Genomic DNA, 27,072 nt, shown 5'->3' with positions numbered 1-27,072 from the left:
AAGTGAAAAGGCTATTTACCTTAGTAAATCGAACCACACATTATATTTGCTCCATAATCTTGATAAACATCCAGAGAAGATGGTTGTCAGTTGTTTGAAAAGAATTTGGGGTGTTTTGCTAAAGGAATAATGTTTACAGAGGTCTGTGTTCATTTTGAATGCCTAAGTGAACTTAAACCGTATAAAGTATGGGGAAGGCAGCTGGAAATGTTTTACAGATTCGAACAGTATGACAGTTCTGTTTTAATGACTGTACCCTGTAACCCTTCATTCACAAGGCATTCAATACTTAAACATCCCCCCCCTTTCTCTGATAGGTAGCTTCGTGTTATACTGGCTCATCTTTGCTAATTCAGCACAGGAGATTCCTCCTGATGGTGCTAGATTTGTAGTCCAGGCCATTCTGTAGTTGATGTTTGACAAGTCAACAATGCCTGCTACATTCAAGCTCCTTTACACTGAATGTCCAAACAGTTTTATTAAAAAAAATAAATTGTGTACTTTGCCCATGTAAGGTGAAGCAACAAGAACTAAAGTATTAAACTGCTACCCTGCCCAGCCACATGTTTTGACCTTCCTCTCGCTCCTGGCCACCAGGAAATGTTCAGACACCCAGCATTGTCACATGGGTCTAGGTAACATAATCAGCATTGTGTCTTAATGTGTAATTTACATGGTTTTCTCCCTTTGCTCCCGGATGAAGATCTGAGTCAAGGGAGACATATTTGCAACACCTATGATTATGATACATATGATACATATTGATCTCTAGATTGAACACAACAAAATGTCTTGGTGATTTTCAAATATATGAAATATGTTTGTGTTATGTTTTATTATCTTCTGTATATTGATACCAAAATTGAGGTCATTAGGTACCTAAGAGGGTCAATCTGGAGACCTATCATGAGTAAAGGGAGGAAAAATATCTTTGACCAACTTAAAGCGTAACTCCACTTTTGTTGTGAAAAAAACATTCCCCTCTGGGTGATCAATGTACATTGCAAGGATTATAACAAACTTTGTTACAGATTCCTACCTTTTGTTATTCAGAAGGAATCCCTGTGTGTTTCTCTGTGCCTCTGTTCTGAGTAGGTCTAATGGGAGTGGTTTCAAAATTAACTGTCAGGTATAGAGCTACAGGGCTCTAATGAGGAAATCGGCTGGGTGCTGGGCCTGCATCCCTTTAGACGGGTTCCTATTGAAAGTATCTCTCAAAAAATGACATTTTTGTTGCAAGGGATGCCTGAAATCTGACTTGTATCTTAGGCAGACTTCTGAGAAAATTGGTGAATCAATCACACAAGCAGGAAATGATGTTACTGGGGAGTGTTCAGTACATACTCTGTGTACAGAAAACTCCAGGTAGCTATATTGCAATGTATTCTCAGAAAATTACATTGGCTGTAGATTAAAAAGGAGAGGTAATTTTTAATAACATTCAATTACAAAATGATTAGTGTCACAATCATATGCACTATATTATTTTTTCTTTATTTGCTATTTTTTTCCCCATGAAAGTTGAGTTACCCTTTAAATGATTGCCTTTTTAGTTGCCCTGGTGTAATAGGCGTGTGTGTGTGTGTGTGGTCAAACATGTATGGCTGTCTCATAGACATTTCAAATTTGATGTAATTCAGGTTACATACATTACCTATATTAAGCACCCCTTATAATTGAGTAATAAATTCTGAGGTTAATTAATGTTTATGTGTCACTTAGATGGGTCATAAGATGTCTTATTGAAGGATTTAAAGTTACTTCTGTTTTTGAATAATGCAGAATACACTATAGTAAAATTACTTATGATAGCATAGATCATTGTGTATAAATAGGCATACTAAATATATATTCAGCATATGTAATATGTTTAAGGAACATACACTATTTAAAATACTTAACTGAGAATCCTAACTGAGAAAAGTATTCAATTATACTGTGATAATATAAGGAGTTGAAATGTACAGCAATGTTCATATACATTGGGGAATTTTCTTCTGAGTCCCTTGGTTTCTTCCACAGTCCATGGTTGAGGTGATTGTAGCTGTATTGTAACTGTCCTCCCAACAAACACAATTGAGCACTGTCCATGGTACTTTGTTTTATTTGTACATCAAAATTTTCATGATAAGCTTTCAGGGTGTACCCCTTCTTCATTTCCCAACTTCAAAAATACTCAGGAAAGGAAAACTGTTGAACTAAGAATAATAATTCTATATTACACAAAGGATAATGGACTAAATGTGGACCTCAGTTTTCTAAATCACTATTTAACAGTTTTATGTGCACTCTCACCTGTGACTCCCCCCCCCCACCCAGTCCATAGCCCTCTCCTTTCCTTATCTCTCCAACAATCTAAGTTTTTTCCTCAGAGATTGTTTACCATTCTGCTAAAACTGCATGTATTAGTACTGCTTGGACCTTAAAGAAGGGGGTACACCCCGAAAGTTTGTTCTGAAAATGTGGATGTTTGTGCAAACATACTAAAAAAGTATCACAAATAGTACTCAATTGTTTTAGCTACAGTCTAAGAACAGAATAGAATCAGAGCTTGTGTAATGCTCACCTACTATATGTGCATGTTGATTTGCACAAGGTTAAGGGAAGCTTTCATATAGCTGCATTCCCTGTGTAAGCACTGATGATTTATAGCAATCAAAGTCAAGCCTACCTCTAATGATTATTATTTTTGGGACTGGGGTATGATATGGCCCTCCCTATGTATTGTTTAAGATGTCAAGAAGGTTTATAGAGTAAATATTCATAGTAAGTATTCATAGAGGTAAAACGTCTCACAATCTAATATACATATATATTCTGCAGGATATTTATTGGATGGTGTTGAACCCAAATAAAAAGGCACATTGCATTATATTGTTTATGACATTATACAATGTGGTGTAATATTCAGAAGGACATTGGTAAACTCTACTTCGATTCCTATATAGTATCAGTAAATGTTCTGACTTACTGCTTTAACTCTAAATTCTTTCTAAACTGAACTCCATGAACTAATCATATTTGAACACCTCAAACTTGGTAACAATTTTCATCCGTAATGGGATCACTGCTGTGCTTTTATTAATATTTTTACTCCAGCTTCCTGAGAGCGCTGCACAGGATACCAATTTCACCTGCAGGAAAGAAATAGTTATGAAGTTAAAAATCCTGTTTTTTCACATGCTGGTCCCTGCATACAGAAATTTTATAGGAATTTTATATATCCAGCATAATTTCCCATCAGTTTCATGTGCTCAGGGGGCCGCAGGTACCACATATAGCCTGCCATTTCAACGAACGCATGCTCATTGTATTTCCCAAATAAGGAAGTTTCCTGTTAAGAAGCACTTGCACAGGTAGATAAATATAACACAGAAAGAGGGATTTCTGTTGATTATCCCAAACACATCTCCAAAAAAGGAAAATGTCAGGGCCGCCATTGTGTCTGGTCAGAGATCGTGCATCTGGAAATTTCTCAAACTGCAGACCGGAAATACACCACCGGAAACCGGTGGTCCACCATTTGCTCTCCAGCCTAAACCGCAAAATGGAAACATCAACAAGCACAAAGGAAGGGGGTGTTCAGAGGCAATGGGGACATGTCCAGTACATACTTGTAGGTGTGTGTTATTACATGTTATTTTTTCTTTCCTAGCGGACAGCCCGTTTCTCTTTTTTGTTGTACTCCCTTGTGGAGTTTGTGTGCATATTGGACTGAGACAAATAATATATTGATCAGTTTTTCTGTTTATGTGTACTACATACTGTATAACTTTAACTTTGTTCATTTTTGTAGATGTATTGATGTTGTGTCAAGCAATGCTCAGTCCTGAAGAAGTCCACGAAACGCATTGACTTATGGTTGAATATGGACATAATGTTGTTATGAGAAACTTTCAGCCATTTTTTTTTGGAACAAGTGAATTTTAAAAGATTATTTGCAATAAAGCAGTGTTATGCTTTTTATACACATGTAAGTGAGATGTGCTTACTTGAGATGTGTCTGGGGTAATCAACAGAAATCCCTCTGTCCATGTTATGCACAGGAAAAGCACTGGGAAATTATTCTAGGCATATAAAATGCCTATAAAATCTCTGTGTGCGTGAATCCCTAAACCTAAGGATTTAGACATGTAATGTAGGTTTAAAAAAAGGCAAAAAAGATAATATCACACCTTTAACAGTTAAAACAGAACTAAACCCAACAAGGCATGTTGTGAATGATAACTGTCACAGATGCTTGTGCCCTCAACTGAGCTGTCAAACCATCAAATGGATGTTGTTGTAACTGATCACATTTAAAGAACCATACAATCTGCAGATCAAACAGAGGCTAAGATTCAGCTTGCTTGGCTTGTAAAGGATAGGAGGGTTTAATTACACTTTAAGGTCTGCTTCTTATCATTAATTATTACAATTGTTCAATAAGATGATGATGGAAAGGGAATTTGGATATGGTTATTTAGGCCTTATAGGCCTTCCAGGACCAAGAGTCAAGTTGCAACTGGATCTCCTATTATCTCTGTTGCTAAGCCACTGGGGGGCCAGTCCTTCTTAGAAGGGACATGGAGTTCACACAGTTTTTTTTCCGCTCCTGGTATTTATTAACTATTACTGTCCCACAACATTTACCGTACTTCCTATTTCTATTCTATATGAACATTTTAGCCCCCGGTCACACCTCTACGACTTCAGGTACGACATGCGATTTACAATTTGTACTTGAAGTAGCGCCTAATGTGTTTTTATGGCAGTGTCTTAATAGATATGATTTCAAGTAGTACGATTTGAGAAGTAATTCATGTATTTCTTTTTCAGGACATTACAATTTCACTATAGACTATAATGCAAATCGTGCTGCAAATCGTACCGGTGTCTATAGCTGGTCTACAGCACTACTTGAGCCTGAAAGAAGTTTAATATTAACTCTTTGCTACTTAAACATTTGTTCATAACATCACTGTTCCTCCCTGTGACATGGATAGCCCCTCTCACTGAAGTAGCATTGAAGTCATACCAAATCTTTACAAATCTCACATAAGTAGTGCTGAAGTAGTGGTTAAAGTCAGGCTTTAAATCGCACTACTTTAAATTGTACCTGGTGTGACCGCAGGCCTTTTTTAAATTTTATTCTGTATAGTAGGAAAGAGTTACAACTTCTGTTAGGATTTATTGCTGTCTGTGTCCACACTAAGGAGAATTACCCTCTATATTTTTGCTGGTGACCATTGCCACTGGGGCTAAAAGTGAGGGAACATCCAAAATCTGGATTTGCTACTGGATCAGGAATAGAGAAAAATTATCCAGTTTAGAGAACTGTTTGGGTTTGTGTTCAGTAGAACACAAACCTCCTCCTTTCTGTAATAACATATAACTACAAGCTGCTGAAATTATATTACTGTTATTTAAACTTTATGAAACAGTGATCAACTTAGAGTATTGTACAAAGTTCAGTAAAACATAAAACCTATCCCAGGATCAGCAATCATCCTTTACTGTTCTGACTACACTAAACAGAAAAAAGCAGAATAATAATAAAAATATTGATAACTTTTTTTACAGAATCAAAAAATAATGATAATTATTGAGTACCACATGTAGCCAGTGGTCTATTAATGTGCTAAATAAGTACATATAATACAAAGCAGTACTGGGACATTTCTATATAATATACACAAATATAACAAATAGCACAGGTATTATTAATAACTTACTGTTAATGCAGTCAGCCAGATTCTTCAGCTGTTGTACATTATCCAGTACCTCAATACTTTGTGTATATGAATTGTAGCGAACCGAGAAAGGACGAGGTATTGTGGCAGCAAATTTCCTGTCAAAATGATATAACATTGCAAGTTCATTCAAATGAATACACTTTATTTGCTGTTTATAAATCACTCATGAAAAATACAATAGGAATGTATACTCTTTTTAGGATGACATTTATCCTTCAATTTTCAGTCTTAAAAAGTCTCAGCAGGCAAAAAGCCTTATCAAAATTGGTTGGAAATATGACATCCTGAAAACTGTGTACATTCTGATAAATGATGAAACCGCTGAGATTGAAAGGGTCAAAGTAAAAGCTGGTGCCTACATAAACACAAGAGTTCTCACCTCACTTTCTCTTTGGCATCTTCAAAACTTTCAGCAACAAAATAAACTGGTTGGAACTCTGTTATTGGGTATTTCTGTTTAGATGTCTTCACTGGTTCAAAGGGTTTCACTTCTGGCTTATCTGTTAAACAGTACTGCAAAAAGAAAAAGACAACATAAAAGGGTAAATGCACAGGTGGGAATGTATAAAGTAATAAAAGTGTTTCTATGATCTAAATGTTTTTTTCTTTGTTTTGGATAATGTGGGGAAGGGTTAGAACCCTTACCAGGTTCTACTTTTATTGGAGACTCTGTTGGCAAGAATTTCCCTTACTCATACCTCCCAACATTTTGAGATGGGAATGAGGGACACCTACAAACAAACGTATGTAGGCATAGGACACGCCCCCTGCCACACACCCTTAAAGGAGAATTAACCAAAAAAAGGTAAATTAAATCCACAAGTGCTTTTTTTTACCACTACTATTTCTTTATATTGGCTTTTAAAATGTACAAATGCAGCAATTTAGAAACTGGATGAAAGGTTTAGCACTGGGAAACACTTTTTTAAAGTTAAAAAGTACATTTTATATACAACTATATAGATCAAACCAAAATGAGTGACAAATGAGGAGGAAAGAGGGACAATGCTCCAAATTAGGGACAGTCCCTCGAATTCAGGGACAGTTGGGAGCTATGCTTACTCCCTGCTTCGAGGATAAAGTTTTACTATACAGGAAGTGAGGAAAATCTGAAACAGGAAAACAAACAACAATAAAAATTGCAAAAGCATTCTAGCTATCCACTACTAATAAAGCAGACATTGCATTATGGGCGGTGGGTGATCAAAAGGCACAACATCCCTGCCCAATTTAAACCAAAAATAAATATGTATATGAGACCATTTAGGTGCCAAAATAAAACAAAAACCAATTCAAAAAGTACTGTATTATTAAAAATACTTTTTATGTACAATACATGAGTTATGAAAATCCTAGGATGGACCTCAGGATTAAGCCTCTACCTATGGTACATACATCACTGAATAACCCAGAAAAATGTGCACTTTTATTATTATGACATATACATATATATGGATTACATTACTGAGCAAAGATGGGCATTTTAAGGCAATTCACAGTCAGCTTCATCAGGAAGACAGGTGATATAATATGTATTTAGGCCAGGTGCACAATGAATGCAGCAAACCTATAACCAAAGCCCCCCTAAGTCTGGTATCCTAAAGATGTCACAAATGACTAGATCAACAACCTATCCCTGGAGTTGGTCATACATGATCAGTATGTCAAACCTAGTAATTCCTATTCAAGTATACTGTATACAGCAATTAACTCAAGACAGGCTTTCTAGATGTTCCCAGTGCTCCCCCCCAAGCTGTAACTTTCCTTAAATCCTCACCCAGTATGTGTCTCCACCATGCACTTTCACCAACGTCCACTACTTAACTTCAAGGAACATTTTTACTTCTGCCTGTGTTGCTTTTGGAGAAGAAATGTTGTCCCTGGGAGGAAGTGAGGGGAACTCTCTGACTGAGCCTTGGACAGCAGTAAAGCCCCAACAGGAGTTCTACTCCTTATCCAGGCTATCCAAAACTAACACAAATGCTCTGGCTTTTTAGATATGCTTTACTACAAGACAAATCTATTTTGGGACAGAAACTTAAATGCAATTTAGTTGTGGTTTCCATGCACTTCATGATAAAGTCATATTAAAAAGGGTTGTAACACAAGGACAGTACATTCTAAAGCAGGGATATGCAATTAGCAGACCTCCAGCTGTTGCAGAACTACAAGTCCCATGAGGCATAGCAAGACTCTTTCAGCCAAAGCATGATACCCAGAGGCAGAGGCATGATGGGAATTGAAGTTTTGCAACAGCTGGAGGACCGCTAATTGCATATCCCTGTTCTAAAAAGTATATATTCCCAATGGTAAACTAGATATGATTATCGCTCTGTCCTAATTTCACAACTAGTATTACTGCATGTAAGTAAATTAAACTTAGAAAAGCGTCTGTCTTTGCAGAAGACATACTGGTGAGGTACATCTTTATTCTGGAAGGCTTGAGTGAATTTTCTTTTATATTTGTGGGTAATCACATACCTTTCTGTTAGTCAAAACTTGGCTCTGGATTGATTAAACATTTTTAGGCCATTCATCTGTGATGGTGGTAGTGGATTTATTCTTCCTACCAAGTAGACCTACCGTCATGTGCAGCCCCCCGCCACCCCCCACATCCCATTACCCTAGCAGACTTGCTAGTCTTAATATCACACTAACAATATCAGATGTCAATGCCACACAAGACATATTGAGGTTGAAGAGAGGTTAAAAGAGACCCCTGTGCATAAGTAAACCAAGAACTGACAACTACAGCACAAACCTCTGATTGAGTTTTATTGAATAAAACAGCACTAAGAGTCAAGTAGATCCAGTAAATGCTGTAACCCATGCCAACAAATCTGCTTTCAGTTTACTGAAGTTAGATCATTGATGGATGAACTCTGACTGGCTGCTTCTTGGATTACAGAATAAGTCAAATGTGAATTGTTTTTCACATTTAACATTTCGCAGTGGTGTTACAATGCAAAAAACTGACCCTTAATATACATCCTGTTCTAATTCCTGGAGCGCAGACATTGCAACTAGTTAATGACCCTTACACTTTCTGCACTTTGATTGTAAATATATTAGAATGAGTATAGAAAAATCAAACCTGTAATTCTCCAAATGATGAAAGCAGGCCAGCTCCATAAGCCTTTACTTTATCTTCCTGTTTGCAAAGGCCAAATTCAGCAGTGAACCAGTACACCTTGTGGGGGAAAAATATAACCATCATTATTAGTACACGGTAAAGAAAGTAGATCCTAAATTTACTTACTTTGAAAGTAAATCTCATCTCTACGTTAGTGAAAAAACATTACTTGTGATTCTTAGGCCAGAGTCAGTATTTAACAGATGATATATAGACCATGAACATATTTTTGGGGGTCATTTAAAAAAAAAAAAAAAGGAAAAAAATTACACATTTATAAAGTGATGTGCCTCACAAATTATGTAGAATCAATTAAAAAATGAATGAGAAAAAAAATACAGACAAAGAGAATGCTGTGACATACCCAGGCAGCACCCTGCAGTTTGCTTTTTATGAATGGACCACACACTGCGGGACTATGTAGAACATTATAAATGAGCCTCATGTGTCATTTGGCTTCCCTAGCAACAATATAAAGGGGCCGTTTGACTCTCTTATGTTCATTTTAGAGGCGATTTCTCTAGTGGTACAGAATACTGTTTGGTTTCAAAGCAATTGTCCAGATGTATTTGCTAAAAGCTATTGCTGTCTACATAAGTTCTGCTACCTGCCTCTGTTCCCCATAGCAGTCACATGCTCTGCTACCGCTGTAGTTATGCCACTGATATAGATAATAAACATTGTACAGCCCAGTGTCTGGTAGAGAATTGTCAAGATGTGTGTTTTGAGTAAGGCTGATATAATGTTATTATATTCTATTTGTTCTGAAAGGATTCCAAATGTATATAGTTGAACAAATTGTTGTGATCCTTGTATAAAGGATGTCGTGGATGAGGACAAGAAACACCAAAAAATGATCTACTGTAATATTTTACACAGTATGACTTGTTATACTTACGGTAGCCAGCATCTCAATATATTCATCTGGAGCACCGAGTGATGCCAATCCAATCTCCTAATGAGATAGAGTAGTGAAAATTTTATTTTATTATTTGGACCCAGCCATAATACATAATACACAATATATAATACAAGTCTCTAAATGTGAGTGCAGAATACCTACTTGAGAAAATTGGGCAAAGCTTGGGTCAGCAAATAAAGGAGCATGCCCCAGAAGTTCATGACAAATATCACTGTAAACAGGGGAAAATAAATAAAAAATAAAAGTTGAGCAGCAGTTGGTTGAAAAAAGCTGCCATATTTAAATAAAATAAATCAAATATGTGGTTATTTTGTATTTTTCAATTGTTGTTCAGTGACATATTTTTTCTACAATTTAAATGGTTAAAAAAATAAATTGCAAAAGTCTTTTCCCTTTAACGTACACTATATTACCAAAAGTATTGTGACGCCTGCCTTTACATGCACATGAACTTTAATGGCATTCCATTCTTATCCAATAGGGTTCAGTATTGAGTTGGCCCACCCGTTGCAGCTATAACAGCTTCAGCTCTTCTGGGAAGGCTGTCCAAAAGATTCAGACGTGTGTCTATATGTTTGACCCTTCTTCCAGAAGCGCATTTGTGTAGTCAGGAACTGATGTTGCACGAGAAAGCCTGGCTCGCAGTCTCTAATTCATCCCAAAGGTGTTCTATCAGGTTGAGGCTATGACTCTGTGCAGGCCAGTCAAGTTCCTCCACCCCAAACTCACTCATCCATGTCTTTATGGACCTTGCTTTGTGCACTGGTCCAAATCATTTGGTGGAGGGGGGATTATGGTGTGGGTTTGTTTTTCAGGGGTTGGGCTTCACCCCTTAATTCCAGTGAAGGGAACTCCTAAAACTTCAGCATACCAAGACATTTTGAACAATTTCATGTTCTCAACTTTGTGGGAGCAGTTTGGGGATGGCCTCTTCCTGTTCCAACATGACTGCGTACCAGTGCACAAAGCAAGATCCATAAAGACATGGATGAGCTAGATTGGGGTGGAGGAACTTGACTGGCCTGCACAGAGTCATGACCTCAACCCTGGCCAAAACCCGATAGAACACCTTTGGGATTATTTAGAGTGGAGACTGCGAGCCAGGCATTTTCGTCTACATTAGTGACTGACCTCACAAATGCGCTTCTGGAAGAATGGTCAAACATTCCCATAGACACACTCCTAAACCTTGTGGACAGCCTTCCCAGAAGAGTTGAAGATGTTATAGCTGCAAAGGGCGGCCAGGGTTGTCGGGAAGAGGCCCTTGTCCTCATCATCATGGGGACAAGGTGCTTTGGGGTGGGGGGGCCCGCAGCGTGCCCCCCTCCCCCAGGGCACGAACCTCCCATGTTGAGGGCATGCGACCTAGTACGGTTCAGGAGGGGGGGGGCGCTCGCTCGTCCCCACCCCCGTTCCTGACCGGTCGGGCTGCGTGCTCGCATAAGGGTCTGGTATGCATTTGGGGGGGCCCCCACGCCGTTTTTTCAGCGTAGGGGGTTCCCCTCAAGGTCCATACCAGACCTAAGGGCCTGGTATGCTCTTGGAGAGGGAACCCATGCCGGTTTTTTATTTAAAATTTGGCGCAGAGTTCCCCCTCAAGATCATCTGAGCACAAGTCACGTGCCGAAGTCGGATCATGCGAGACTTTGATCCGACTTCAGTGATAGTCAATAGGCTGAAGTAGGATCAAAGTCGGACCAAAGTAGTACAGGGAGCATTTCTAAAGTCGGAACGACTTGTGTCGGACCAGTTAGGACGGCTCCCATAGGGAAACATTGGATTTCACACGTCATGCGACATGAGCTCCCAATGTCGGAGCGTTTGTCGGACCAGTGTGAACCCAGCCTTAGTCAGCATCTTGATATGCCACACCTGTGAGGTGGATGGATAATCCCGGCATAGGAGAAGTGCTCACTATCCCAGATTTAGACAGATTTGTGAACAATATTTGAGAGAAATATGCCTTTTGTGTACATAGAAAAAGTCATAGATCTTTGAGTTCAGCTCATGATAAATAGGGGCAAACACAAAAGTGTTGCGTTTATAATTTTGCTCAGTGTATTTACGTCTCATTTGACAAGCATCTGAGACCTCAGTAAAGAAAGCATTATTATACCTGTATAGATAACTACTATATATTTACATTTCATATTTATAGTACTTGTAAAATTAACAAAATGTACTCACGGTTCAGGAGTATACATGGGTTTTGACCAATGGCGGATATACTGGGTTGAGTGAAAAACTCTAAATGCTAGTCCTGCCAAAAAGTCACGAGAGGACAGCAAACCAGCAACAGGGCGTAAACGAAATCCAGTACAATCTTCACAAAAAAATAAAAAAGTAAAATATACAAAATGTTCATATTAAGCCTGCATCAGCAATCCACAAAAATCTAGTGCAGTCTTTTTCTATCAGGCTAGCCCCCTTCGTTTTAGCATACTGTTCAGTCAGGTCACATCGAAACCTTGGGATTTTCTTCTGTAAAATATGGTGCTACCAATGTTTTAATGTATTACTCGTTATTACTCACCCAGCTACCGAATCTAGCATTGTCCTGCTGACAGCCTTCTGTCAACAGACACCGCTGGGTCTCGCACTGCTATCTTACTTGTTACATCGTGAGGCCCGCTGGCTCTTCCAGGTTCAGCTGGCAGGGCCTTGCAACGATGTGCCACTAGGCCCGCCCCCCCCCTCCTACTTCTGAATGAATGACTAAAGGCCCCCTAGGATATGTGACCTGCATATTCTAGGAGGCACCATGCACGTCTCAAGGCAAATGACGTACCTTGATGGGAGGGGTGCTGCTTGTTAAAAAAAAACAAAAAACAAAAACACTGGCCAATTCTTGTACAGGAGGGGAGGAGGGGTGGACATGGGGGTAGTTGCTATAAAGGGTGAAGGTTCGCTTTAAATAAAGTTGTTTTAAAATCATTGATATATTTTTTTTTTTTTACAATATAGCTTTTCCATAAATAAAAAAAAACACATCTAGGTAAGATATTTAAAAGTAAGTTTCACACTAACACAGCCTAAATCTAAAATTTGCAAATGTGTAATTTATTAAGATTACAGAGTTAATCATAGAACAGTAGATATGATAAGGGGGATAACTACATAATATAGTAGCTCAAAGCAAGAATAAGTTTACTCAGGAACAATTGTTTTTACTGTCAGTAAAACAACTGTCAGTACTGGTACATATGGAAAATTTCTCAGATTTATGAGATTAGGTATAGGCTTAATGATTATGATAAAGTCATGGTTAAAAGACATGGTTTTAGATTAAGGATATAATTTTAAATGGTCTACAGTCAGGTCCATAAATATTGGGACGTCAACACAATTCTAATCTTTTTGGCTCTATACACCACCACAATGGATTTAAAAAGAAACAATATGTGCTTTAACTGCAGACTTTCAGCTTTAATTTGAGGGTATTTACATCCAAATCAGGTGAACGGTGTAGGAATTACAACAGTTTGTATATGTGCCTCCCACTTTTTAAGGGACCAAAAGTAATGGGACAATAGGCTGCTCAGCTGTTCCATTGCCAGGTGTGTGTTATTCCCTCATTATCCCATTTACAAGGAGCAGATAAAAGGTCCAGAGTTAATTTCAAGTGTGCAATTTGCATTTGGAATCTGTTGCTGTCAACTCTCAATATGAGCTGTCACTATCAGTGAAGCAAGCCATCATAAGGCTGAAAAAACAAAACAAACCCATCAGAGAGATAGCAAAAACATTAGGTGTGGCCAAATCAACTGTTTGGAACATCCTTAAAAAGAAAGAAGGCACCGGTGAGCTCAGCAACACCAAAAGACCCAGAAGACCACGGAAAACAACTGTGGTGGATGACTGAAGAATTCTTTCCCTGGTAAAGAAAACACCCTTCACAACAGTTGGCCAGATCAAGAACACTCTCCAGGAGGTAGGTGTATGTCAACAATCAAGAGAAGACTTCACCAGAGTGAATACAGAGGGTTCACCACAAGATGTAAACCATTGGTGAGCCTCAAAAACAGGAAGGCCAGATTAGAGTTTGCCAAACAACATCTAAAAAAGCCTTCACAGTTCTGGAACAACATCCTATGGACAGATGAGACCAAGATCAACTTGTACCAAAGTGATGGGAAGAGAAGTGTAATGAGAAGGAAAGGAACTGCTCATGATCCAAAGCATACCACCTCATCAGTGAAGCATGGTGGTGGTAGTGTCATGGCGTGGGCATGTATGGCTGCCAATGGAACTGGTTCTCTTGTATTTATTGATGATGTGACTGCTGACAAAAGCAGCAGGATGAATTCTGAAGTGTTGCGGGCAATATTATCTGCTCATATTCAGCCAAATGCTTCAGAACTCATTAGATGGCGCTTCACAGTACAGATGGACAATGACCAGAAGCATAGTGCGAAAGCAACCAAAGAGTTTTTTAAGGGAAAGAAGTGGAATGTTATGCAATGGCCAAGTCAATCACCTGACCTGAATCTGATTGAGCATGCATTTCACTTGCTGAAGACAAAACTGAAGGGAAAATGCCCCAAGAACAAGCAGGAACTGAAGACAGTTGCAGTAGAGGCCTTGCAGAGCATCACCAGGGATGAAACCCAGCGTCTGGTGATGTCTATGCGTTCCAGACTTCAGGCTGCAATTGACTGCAAAGGATTTGCAACCAAGTATTAAAAAGTGAAAGTTTGATGGATGATTGTTAATCTGTCCCAATACTTTTGGTCCCTTAAAAAGTGGGAGGCACATATACAAACTGTTGTAATTCCTACACCGTTCACCTGATTTGGATGTAAATACCCTCAAATTAAAGCTGAAAGTCTGCAGTTAAAGTACATCTTGTTCGTTTCATTTCAAATCCACTGTGGTGGTGTATAGAGCCAAAAAGATTAGAATTGTTTTGATGTTCCAATATTTATGGACCTGACTGTATGTATGAAATGATAGCTGCACAGACACAATAAATATCTGTACAGAAAGAATAAAAAATTGCTGTATTTTCTTTAATATGATTAATTCCTATATTGTCTGCACGATCTAGTGGCCATAATGCATTTATTTCCTGATTGAAATATTTGTGAAAAAAAAATCCATTATGGCCAATAAATGGTGCTAATGATATAGGAACTAATCATAGTAAAGAAAATACAGCAAATATTCATTCTTGCTGTACCGATGTTTATCGTGTCTTTGCAGCTATAATTTTAGGTCAGACAAGCTGTATAATTTCTGCACTTTGAACAGCTGTGCGGAAGACTGCAGATAAACAAGTACAACTTAAGTAGGAGGATTTTTTTTTCTCTGTGTATCATCTGAGGGCTGAGGCTAGTCACTTTACTGGGTTCGTTAAGGGTTTACAACGACTTTAAGCCCTTCCGACCACTCACCAAAGTGGACTTTTTTCCGTGGGGCCGCATATATGCGTATTTCCCTTTGTACTGGGAGCGTGCCACAAAGTGTGTTTCCAGCACAGAGACTGGGCTCTGACTCGTACTAACGATTGAACCCAGGACTCTCAGTTCTGGGTCACCTGATCGCTGTGATAGCCTCTAACTGGCTTTAACAGTGATCAGTCACTGTGAGCCCACCCCTGTGTTTACTTCCTCTTCTGAATGAAGAGAAAGATGCATTGTATCTTTCTCTTCTTGTAGGAAAAGTAAATGTAAACAAACCAAAGTGTGTAAAAAAAAAAAAATAAAAAATAAAGAATAAAAAAAAAAAGAAAGAAAAAAAAATAACAAGACCAAGGTTTGCCGGGGTTAGTGTTAGGGTCAAGGTCAGGGTTAAAGGTCAAGGTTGGGGTCAAAGGTCATATTATGGGTAGAATAAAAATAAAATTAAGTTTGTATCGGTGCCAGCTAGTGTTAGTGTCAGCGTGGTTTAGGCAGGATAAAAAGAATGCAAAATGTGCACCATTGTTTCCGCGCTGTATTACGGGTACAAACAACAACTAACATATACATATGTGGTATTGCTACAATCGCCAGGAGCAGAAAAATTATTTTGGTTTGTTCCTTGGTGGTAGAATAGCAAGAAATATACAGCTAAATTAACCACTTACGGACCGCCCACCATCATTATACGGTGGCTCTTTGAAGTGGAATATTTTGTTATTATGGCAGCAGCTAGCTGCCATAACCCCAGTATCCAATTCTTTAGTGGGCGGTCCGCTTTCAGATAAAAGTGGTCTCAGTTGCAGATTCGCCACAAGATCACTTTTATGGGTGGCGGGAGAGGCCCCCCCTCCCGCTGTGCTCCAATGCCCTCCACCTCTTACCAGAGCTGCTGGCAGCGGCGGAGGCGATAAGATCCTGTCCCCTGCTTGGCTGGCTGCCGAGTGAGGGGAAGATAGCCCCCACCCGGCTCCATACCATTGCAGGGTGGAAGCAACGTTAAAACTTCACTTCCGCCCATAGCTCTTAAAGGGACAATTTTTTAATTTTTTTTTTCAAATGACATTTTCTTTTTGCATTGTAGTGTAAATATGAGATCTGAGGTCTTTTTGACCCCAGATCTCATATTTAAGAGGTCTGGTCATGCTTTTTTTTTATTACAAGGGATGTTTACATTCCTTGTAATAGGAATAAAAGTGACACTTTAAAAAAAAAAAAAAAGAACAGTGTAAAACAATAAAATAAATAGTAAAAAAAAAAAAAAATTTAACACGGCCCGTCCTGCCGAGCTCGCGTGCAGAAGCGAACGCATACGTAAGTTGCGCCCGCATATGAAAATGGTGTTCAAACCACACATGTGAGGTATCACTGGGATCGTTAGAGCAAGAGCAATAATTCTAGTCCTAGACCTCCTCTGTAACTCAAAACATGGAACCTATAAAATGTTTTAAACGTCGCCTATGGAGATTTTTAAGGATAAAAATGTGTTACCACTCCACCAGCGGGTGCAATTTTGAAGCGTGACATTTTGGGTATCAATATACTCGGCATAGCATCATCTTTCACAATATAAAAAAAATTAGGCTAACTTTACTGTTGTCTTATTTTTTTAATTCAAAAAAGTGTATTTTTTTTTTTTTAAAAGTGCACTTGGAAGACCGCTGCGCAAATACAGTGTGACAGAAAGTATTGCCCACCATTTTATTCTCTAGGGTGTTAGGAAAAAAATCTATAATGTTTGGGGGTTCTAAGTCATTTTCTGGCAAAAAAAAAAAAGATTTTAACTTGTAAACAACTAGTTTGAAAAATAGGCCCGGTCCTTAAGTGGTTAAAAAAAAAGTTTTTTTTACTATATTGGGCCAGTTTTCCTTTGATAATAAAAAAAAATCAGGAGATATCAGTTACCATTCACCAACAAAATAAAAGCCAAATTTTTCCTCAAAAAAACAAGGTATAATTTACCTGGATACACAAAGTAGTTGTCCTGATATGTACAGTTTTACTAATACATGCCAACGTTGCAAAATTGTGCTTAAGCATTAACATTTGTTTTACCCTGAGACCCCATTCACTCAGGGGCAACACGACTTGCAGGTCGCCTCAGCGAGGCGACCTGTAAATGACTGCCCGGGCGACTTGCAAAACGACTTCTGTATAGAAGTCTATGCAAGTCGCCCCAAGTCGCCCCCGAAGTCGTACAGGAACCTTTTTCTAAGTCGGAGCGACTTGCTTCGCTCCCCTTAGAACGGTTCCATAGCACAGAACGGGAGGCGACTTGTCAGGCGACTAGGTCGCCTGACAAGTCGTCCCTGTGTGAATGGGCTCTTAGGCGTGAAGGGGTTAAGCTAAGTTACGTTTCAAGATGTGGAAGAGGGAGGGTATTGGGGAGTAAGTGCTAGACTCACTGCCCTGGGTTCTTTCTGGTCAGATCAGACATTTCTGCTGATTGCGTTGCTGATTACTATACATCATTTTTATTTGCTAAGCATTAGGGAAAAAAATTCCAAGTGAATACAGTATTTATAATACACATTTACAAATATGCTTATTCATTGATCAGCTAGCTATACATTTATTTATCCACATACTTTGCAAGAAGTTAGACACGTCTTCAAGCTGAGGAATGTTATTTTCATTATATCCACAATATTCTTCCAACAAAGGAAAGACATGGTTATGTTCATAGCAAGCATGGGTGGGATATAGGGATTTAAGCTCTTTGAAAACTGTCCCCCATGTGTTCTTCTCCTGTTCTGTGTAGCTAACACGAGGAATAGGCTGACCACTAAAAGAAAAAAAAAAATATATAGACTTTCATTTAGTTCACATAAGTTTTAGAAGGCAAAGCATTACCCCGTGTTGTAGAATTTACTTACTTCCTTACCCACCCAACACCTGAATTACTGGACAAAACCATTGAAGGATAGATGGGTCATGTGGCTTACAATGTTAAAACAGCATATCATGATTCCAGTCCACAGGGACCTTTAGCACGTTGTGTTATTCACAGGTCCATTCACAGGTCCATGTTTTAATTCATAAAATTCCAAAACAGTTTTACAATGTACAGTACATTCTGGTTCTTGAAGAGTGGCCCCTAAGTTTTTTCAAGGGCTGCATATTTTATTATTTCTAATTACGCAAAAGAATTAGGGAATAATTTGGGTTCAATGTATTATTAAGTAACTTTCAATTTACGTAGAACCTTTTCTGAAGTGCAATAGAAAACATGCAAAGTTAAAAGAATGTCTTTGAAGGTTGACCTTCAAGACTCTTAGATATACATCTTAAAGGACACAACATACAGGGATATGGGAAATCATTATAGACACTGATACATGCACCTACACAGGTTTAGCTGAATGGACTATTGTCTTTTTTCAGCCTTACCGGCTATGTAACTACTAGCAATAGTTAATCACATTCTACCGGACTTGTTCTGTAAAGTTAACATTTAATGAACATGTCCAGTTCAATGTGACTAAATACTACTTGCTAAAGCTAGCAGTAGTCGCTTTCTTTTAGACTTGCCTCTGCAACATTGAAGATGTTTTGCCATTCATCAGAGTAGCTTTATTCATTTCTAAAAGTGTCAGGACTATACCCCATCAACAATAGCCGCATGGGCAACTCAAGTCACCCTAATCCAGTCACAATGGAAGGTGTCAAGGGAGATGATGATAGTCCAAAATGAAGCATAAAAGTTTGTGAAAACAACAGTGCCTTGAAAAAGTATTCATACCCCTTGAAATTTTCCACATTTGGTGGAACATGATGATGGCAGCATCATATCGTGGGGATGCTTTTCTTCAGCAGGGACAGGGAAGCTGGTCAGAGTTGATGGGAAGATGGAATGAGCCAAATACAGGGCAATCTTAGAAGAAAAACCTGTTAGAGTCTGCAAAAGACTTGGGACTGGGGCGGTTGTTCACGTTCCAGGAGGACAACGACCCTAAACATACAGCCAGAGCTACAATGGAATGGTTTAGATCAAAGCATATTCATGTGTTAGAATGGCCCAGTCAAAGTCCAGACCTAAATCCAACTGAGAATCTGCTGTTCACAGACGCTCTTCATCCAATCTGACAGAGCTCAAGCTATTTTTGCAAAGGAGAATGGGCAAAATGTCACTCTCTGGATGTGCAAAGCTGGTAGAAACATACCCAAAAAGACTTGCAGCTGTAATTGCAGCGAAAGCTGGTTCTACAAAGTATTAACTCAGTGGGGCTGAATACAAATGCACGCCACACTTTTCAGATATTTATTTGCAAAAAAATTTGAAAACCATTTATCAATTTCCTTCCACTTCCCAATTATGTGCCATTTTGTGTTGGTCTATCACATAAAATCCCAATAAAATACATTTACGTTTTTGATTGTAACATGACAAAATGTGGAAAATTTAAAGGGGTATGAATACCTTTTCAAGGCACTGTAAATGCAAAATCCAATCGCTATGATGATTATGTACCTAGAACAAGGTATATACTCTCCCACCTGACACTCACGAGAAGAAGCTACTTGGATAAATGGTAAAATGTGTTTAACACTACAAAGCAAGTCTAGTTGTATGTGACTAATCACTACTAGCTATACCATGATCTGGATAAATGAAAAACTTCCAAGAAAAAGATGCATTTAAACCACCACCAAAACCAACAGTACCAAGTAGGCCATTCAATATTAATGTCCAGAAATGTATAATGAACAGCTGGTGAAAGTTCTAATCAATAATGCATGTTTTCACCATCACAAAGAAATTATGGGTAAAGGGGCATAAAAAAATATTTATAGTAAAATATATTTACCATGACCAAGGAGAATTTGAGAGACACCGGGTAAACATACCCATAGTCAAACTTTTTATTTTATTTTTTGGATAGAATGGTGAAGGATTAGAACCCTTGTCCTGTTTTACTGATATCCGGGGTTCTGTTAAAGAGATTTTCTCTTATTTTCTGTTTTGGGGACAATGTTTTAACAGACGGGAAGTGAGAGAAAATCTGCAAAAGGTATACAGACAACCATAAATAGCTAACACGGGTTCTAGCCTTCCCCTATGTAACTTAAAAATGTGTATTTACTTTTGTCTGTGCTGCTATCAGAGCCTTTCCTTCAGTGGCGTAACTAGAACTTTCAGGGCCCCGATGCAAGAAACCATGAAGGGCCTCCCTGACCCCCGGACAGGGCTCTTTTCTCCGAGCCCGATGGCGGAACACCAGGGCCCGGTCACAAGTGGGTGGCTGCATATAAAGGAACTGCCCCCCCCCGCTTCTCCTCCTCTCCCTCCCACAGGCATTCAGCGGCTGCAGGAGGAAAATGGAGAGATGGGTTCCTCTATGTCGGTGTTTCTCAATCTTTTTCCAGTCAGGGCACCCTTGAAGTATACCCCTAGGTGAATGGGGCTGCACTGCAACCACTCCGCAACTGTGTGCATTACATGCAGTTGCAGGATAGTGATGATGCATTTAAGGGGTTAAAACAGGCGGTCAGTAGGCAACATATTGCCTCTTTACTGGCTGTCAAATGCCTCTGAAAAGCGAACCGAGCATGGATTGCTTTTCGGAGGATAAGCATTTTTTTGCTGGTACTATGAACAAGCAAAAAAAATAAAAAAATCGGTTCTGATTGTACACATATAGGGGGTCAGGATTAAAAGGGTATACCTAAAATGTGCATACATACATGTAAACACACACACATATATAAACACACACACACACATATATAAAAACACACACACACATACATATATATATATATATATATATATATATATATATATATATATATATATATATATATATATATATATATATATATATATATATATATATATATATATATATATGCACATATGAACGCACATATAAACCAGTGGCGGCTGGTGCTCAAAATTTTTAGGGAGGCGCAAGCAAACTGAGAAATTTAGAAAAAGAAACATCAATTGCAGCCACTGTGCCCATCAAACGCCGCCACTGTGCCACCAAACGCCGCCACTGTGCCATCAAACGCCGCCACTGTGCCATCAAATGCCACCACTGTGCCCATCAAATGCCGCCACTGTGCCATCAAATGTAGCCACTGTGCTTATCAAACTCTGCCGCTGTGCCATCAAATGCCGCCAGTGTGCCCATCAAACTCTGCCAGCGTGCCCATAAAATGCTGCCACTGTGCCCATCAAAGTCTGCCACTGTGCCCATTGAAGTCTGCCACTGTGCCATCAAATGCCACCACTGTACCCATCAAATGCCGCCACTGTGCCCATTAAATGCTGCCAGTGTGCCCATCAAATGCTGCCAGTGTGCCCATCAAATGCTGCCACTGTGCCCATTAAATGCTGCCAGTGTGCCCATTAAATACTGCCAGTGTGCCATCAAATGCTGCAACTGTGCCATCGAATGCTGCCACTGTGAATCCCCCTCGCCTGCTCGCCATCTGCCCAGCACTTACCCTGTCTCGGTGGGGCAGCAGGTGACGGCCACGAGTGGGGTCCTCCATGCGTCTCCTGCTGTCCTCATCTCCCGTCCTCTCCTCCTGATAGGCGTCCAATAGCCGCGCCTATCGTTTTAGCCAATCAGGTGACGGGTAACAGACCCGCACACCTGATTGGCGGAAAGGCGGTTCAGTGTTAGGAAAGTGAATATTAATTTGCTTTTCTAACACACCTGGGTGGACTGTGAGCTCCAAAAATAGCACTCGCAGTTCACCTATTTTGAAGCCTATTAGAGCCTATGGCTCCAATCAGGTGCTTAAAAAACATCCCCCGCCGCTGTAATTCAGGTGCCCGGCGCCCGAAAAGGGGCCGGACACATAAATATGGGGGTGGCAGCGGTGGCCATGGATAGATTCATGCTATGCGTGAATCTATCCATTGGTCATGGGGGGGGCTGGAGAGAGGGGGCAGCGCCTGTGCGCCCTTATGGACGCACCGTCACTGATAAACACATGCACATACATGCACACTCACATGTACACACATACATACATGCACACTCACATGTACACACACACACATACACGCACACTCACATACATACACACTCACATACATACATGCACTCACATACATATGGATACATACATGCACACACACATACATATGCACACACATATACACACATATAAACACACATACAGTAGATACATAGATATTCTTATTAAAAAAGTCAGACCTTTACCTTAGCTCTTCCTACCGGGTACTGCACTGTAGGGGGAGACAAAGAGCACAGCACTGTGCTTTCACTTTGATGAGCTCCCTGCACAGTCAGTGCCGCTTACAGTTCGGCTGACGAGCTTGTCTCAGCCGTCCCTGCCATTCCTCCTATCGAAGAGTACAGGGGGCCCTCAAGGTCTTTTTTGGCTATACTTCTATAGATCACAGGAGTGTGTAATTCTGCACTCCTGCGACCTGTTTTCACCCAACAGATGCATTTTAAATTACACTCTGTTTTAAAGGTATATTTTTTATTTCCAGAAACATATTAATTTTTTTGATACACCGTGTCCTTGATTTTATTTGCTATAAAAAGAATAGTAATAATATTGCACATTAATTTTATTTAAAAGAAAAAGGATAAAGCTTCCACATACTGATAAATCTGATAAATGATTTGTGATTTTTTTTTATCAATAACTGTACTTACTGCTTGTAATTGAATGCAATGTCTGCAAATTCTTTGCGTCTAGCCCGATACACAGGATCAGTGAATCCCTAAGAGCAAATAAAAGAAATCATGCTTATACTTTCTCATGTTCCATATATAATGCCAAATTCTTAATAGCAATAACCTCTTAGCGTACTACAACAACAAAACTCATGCTCAATTTAAATTGTAGCACAGAGGTGTTTGTGTGTCCTGTAAAGCCTCTTTTAGTTGATTAAATGTGAGTTTTAAAAGTTTGTTGCCCTTGAAAGCGGAGCTACACCCAATAGGGGAAGCTCCGGCGTTTGCTCCCCCCCTCCTGCTGCCACATTTGGCGCCTTTGGGGGGGGGGGGAGTCGGTACCTGTTTTTGACAGGTACCCATCCCCACTTCCAGGGGACCTCATCGCGGTGAGGTCCCCCAGAAGTTCAGCCCCCCTCCTCCTTCCCCCGCCATCGGGCCATTCACAAAGCGCAGCACGCTTCGCACATGCACAGTAGGGAACCGGCTACTGACTTTACATCTTTTGATGGGGAGGCAGGAGCTCTGCTTTAACATTGAGAGACTTGACAAGTTTTTAAAGAATTCCTTCAAGTGAAATTATAGGCACCTGTCTGGTGGCTCATGTCTACCTTCCCTTCATTTCAGTGCTGCAGCATCGGCCAGACCCTAACACTAGGAAATAATATTAGGGCAATGATCGAATCTTTATTTACACAGTGATCATGATTTGGTTGGAGACACAATTTGGAGATTTAGTACCAGTTAGGTTAATATAAATGTACACTTTGGGAAGCAAATCTTTTCTTTTTTCCTATGTGGCAAATAGAAAGTTTTTAAGTGTATTACAATTACTCATGCTAATATTGGTCAATGATACTACAAGGAAAGTCCAACTGAGTCACATTCAGGGATATATGTGCACTGTGGTTCAGCTTAATTTTTATAGTGCAAATGTTTTGTTACACACAGGAAATGACACTTATTTGTAATAAAGATAGCCTGATTCCTTTTATTTTTCTTTTGAACATATCCCTCCAAAGCCCATGAATCACAGCAAACAATGATGCCTATTGCATACTGAATTAAGTGAGCAATTATCTATAATTACACAAGATCAATTAAAGTAATAGAAACATTTTCAGCTGCACCTATGCCTCTGTGTTGGTCACAAATGAATATTTTGTGTGTTTGTTCCCATTTTTCAAAGCGACCAGTGTTATGGATGAAACGCACCTGAGCACTAATTGTAACATAAAAAAAAAACAGTTGACAATCTTTTCATACATATAAAATATAAATGTGTAATGAGTCAAGGTATACATGAGTCTTGCTTTGGCCATTACATTTGACCATTGAGATCACTATTTAAATGACTTAGTAGACTAAAACTGAATGTTGTTGTTCCAAATAACCTTAGAGGAGTTTTACCTTTGTTGGTCATCAGGTAGTTTTGTTTATAGTATGATAAGGCAAAGAAAGACTAATTGGCATTTGACCAGAGTTGTTCTAGGATTGGATATATAAAGCTCACCAATCTGTAGAGCTCAATTCACATAGCTAAAAAGCCAGGATAAGGAGCTTATTTGTTTTTTGTTTTTTTTAAGTGATTTGTTTGTTTTTTCCTGTGCCCCATTATATTGCAAAACAACAGTCACGTGACTAAAAATTAAGATCTTTAGAGTTGTAAATATAACCTGTATTAATGTATAGCTCTAAAGCAGGGTTCTCCAAACTTTTCCCCTTGAGGGGCACATTGTAGATTTTACAAATATTTGCGGGACAAAAAAATTAATTATTTATAAAAGAATGAATAGAATTGAAATAATCCCACCACAGACTTTCCGCACATCTGTGTCCCCATCAGAGACTCCTTGCTCATATGGGTCCAATTCAGAGCTTTCCACACATTTCTGTCCCCATCAGAGACTCCTTGCTCATCTGTGTCCCCATTAGCCCTTTCTTCACATCTGTGTCCCCATCAGAGTCTCCTTGCACATCTGTTTCCCCATCAGAGTTTCCTTGCACATCTGTGTCCCCATCAGAGTCTCCTTGCACATCTGTTTCCCCATCAGAGTTTCCTTGCACATCTGTGACCTCATCAGAGACTCCTTGCACATTTGTGTCCCTATCGGGATCTCCTTGCAAATCTGTTTCCTCATCAGAGTCTCCTTGCGCATCTGTTTCCCCATCAGAGCCTTTCCACACATTTGTGTCCCCATAAGAGCCTTTCCTCACATCTGTGTCCCCATCAGAGCCTTTTGTCAGGGCTGGGCTCAGCCCTTCCTTCTCTGAGCTGGTCGCTCAGCTGTCGGTTAATTGCCAGCTCCTATTTCTCCACAGTGACTCACCTGTTGATGATATCCTGCTTACTTAAGCCGTCCAGCCCAGATCTTCTCTGCCTTCGCCTGGTCAACATCACAGAGACTCTCTCCTGCGTGCCTGTTAAAGACTTGCTTGGCTGACGTCCCTTCTGGTTCCAGATCCTGCTTGCTGTTCCACTATGCTGAATCTCTGGTTTCCTAATATCCTGGCCTGTTCTGAAGTACGCTGATCCCTGGCTTCCTGACTTCCTGGCTTGTCTGACTATCCATTCCGGTTACTGAACTTTGGCTATGTTTTAACTACGTTTGTTCTTTTTATTTTTATTATTATTAACCTCCCTGGCGGTATGATTATTTCAGATTTTTGATGCTCAAAGCGGTACAATGTTTTGCATGGAAATTTGGCACTTTATATTGTAGGCCTGTAATTCTCAGGAATAACACACTTAAATCTGTCCAAACAAGAGTCTAGTAGACAGCCCAGAGATGATAATGTTTGAAACACTAAATCATAAATTATAATATGATAAATAACTATAAATAGTTATAACAAATAATAATATAATAATAATAATAATAATAATAATAATAATAATAATTATTATTATTCAATAATGTAATCAAATCAAAAACACAGAAATTTGCTCAGTTGCAGAATTGTCGCTGTCGTTACTTTCAGTGTCTGATGATGAATTTCCCCACAAATCACTATCGCTCAATTCTGCAAGTGATTCTTATTTATTATCGCTGTTTTCTAGCTGGTCCAAAACTGCTTTTGATGTAAAGGGACAGTTTTGGTTGCTGTGGACAATCCAGTTTCCAGGCAGAAAGAACAGTTTTTATAATATAAAACTACATGCAGGGCAGTGGACAAACCATTAGGGACAAAAGGGATGTGAAATTATTTGATACAGTAATGTAATCTGTAAGATTACAGTGTACTGTATGTATAGTGTGTGTTTCACTTTTTGAATTTGGTGCCATGCTCCGTCCCCGTGCATCACAACGCTCGCAGGGACCGGAGCTCAGCGCTGTGATGAATCGAGCAGAGGGCGGCTAGCACACACAGTGGGGAGACATCGCAGGATCCTGGGGACAAGGTAAGTAAGCTGTACCTGGATCCTGAAAATAAAAAATATATGGTGCGCTAATATCACAAATGTTGATATTAATAAGTGCTATGTGCTATAGTGATTCCTATAGGTGGCTAAACCACTATATAAAGTGCAAAGTGCCTAAGGACAAACCTGGAAAACCTATAATTGACAAATGAAAACAAATATGCTAAATGTTGGGTGTGCACAATGAACTAACTCCCACTATAATGGTGAATTGCAACAAAGGTATGTACATGCTTAAAACCAATCACATCCAATGTTATTCCTGCTAGTAATATAAAGCTAGGTATATGAAATATTAGGTTTATACAATAGACTGAATATCACTGATGATGACAAATTATAAACAGAAAGTGCGTATTTAAAAGGTCCCATCCATTATTATTTCTGCTGGTAAAGCCAGGTAAAGAAGCATGAGAAATTAATAGCAAGAAGTAAAAATGAAGGATCTTCCAAAAGATAGCTACCACATGATATGGCTAGCAGTTCTAATTCAAACCGCTGATTCAATCACCCCTTTCTGTTCATAATCTCCATATCCAACAGAGCTCAAACATATAACACAAGAGAAAACAATAGTGTAATACAGCAAAACTAGTGTCAGCTAGCTACAGCCGATGCACTCACATACGCCCAATGGAAAAACAGCGTGTATGACAGTCAGGCTCACTCCTCCTCACAGCCTGTTCGTGTAGCTGGACACTCGTGGCTGACGTCACTGGCTCCTCCTCCCAATGCGTTGCGTCACAGGTCACGTGACATTCTCAAGGGAATGAAGCCTTGTGATGAACATGT

General features: G+C 39.4%; 1 protein-coding gene across 1 annotated transcript in view; it reads right to left on the bottom strand.

The window, feature by feature from the left end:
- Positions 1 to 3,076: 3,076 nt before the first annotated feature.
- PAH (phenylalanine hydroxylase) overlaps positions 3,077 to 27,072 on the bottom strand; it is an 85,497-nt gene continuing 61,501 nt past the window's right edge. Inside the window, exons 5-13 of the mRNA XM_073620315.1 lie at positions 22,836 to 22,903; positions 17,778 to 17,974; positions 11,978 to 12,113; positions 9,932 to 10,001; positions 9,767 to 9,823; positions 8,830 to 8,925; positions 6,115 to 6,248; positions 5,715 to 5,830; positions 3,077 to 3,134 (exon numbers count right to left, since the gene is read on the bottom strand). Coding sequence (XP_073476416.1) covers positions 3,091 to 3,134; positions 5,715 to 5,830; positions 6,115 to 6,248; positions 8,830 to 8,925; positions 9,767 to 9,823; positions 9,932 to 10,001; positions 11,978 to 12,113; positions 17,778 to 17,974; positions 22,836 to 22,903 — 918 coding nt within the window. The 3' untranslated portion in view covers positions 3,077 to 3,090. The remainder of the gene's footprint in view (positions 3,135 to 5,714; positions 5,831 to 6,114; positions 6,249 to 8,829; positions 8,926 to 9,766; positions 9,824 to 9,931; positions 10,002 to 11,977; positions 12,114 to 17,777; positions 17,975 to 22,835; positions 22,904 to 27,072) is intronic.

The sequence above is a fragment of the Aquarana catesbeiana genome, linkage group LG03, assembly GCF_042186555.1.
Source record: "Aquarana catesbeiana isolate 2022-GZ linkage group LG03, ASM4218655v1, whole genome shotgun sequence".
In the NCBI taxonomy this organism is placed as follows: Eukaryota; Metazoa; Chordata; class Amphibia; order Anura; family Ranidae; genus Aquarana; species Aquarana catesbeiana.
This window is presented reverse-complemented; position numbering and strand designations above follow the sequence as displayed.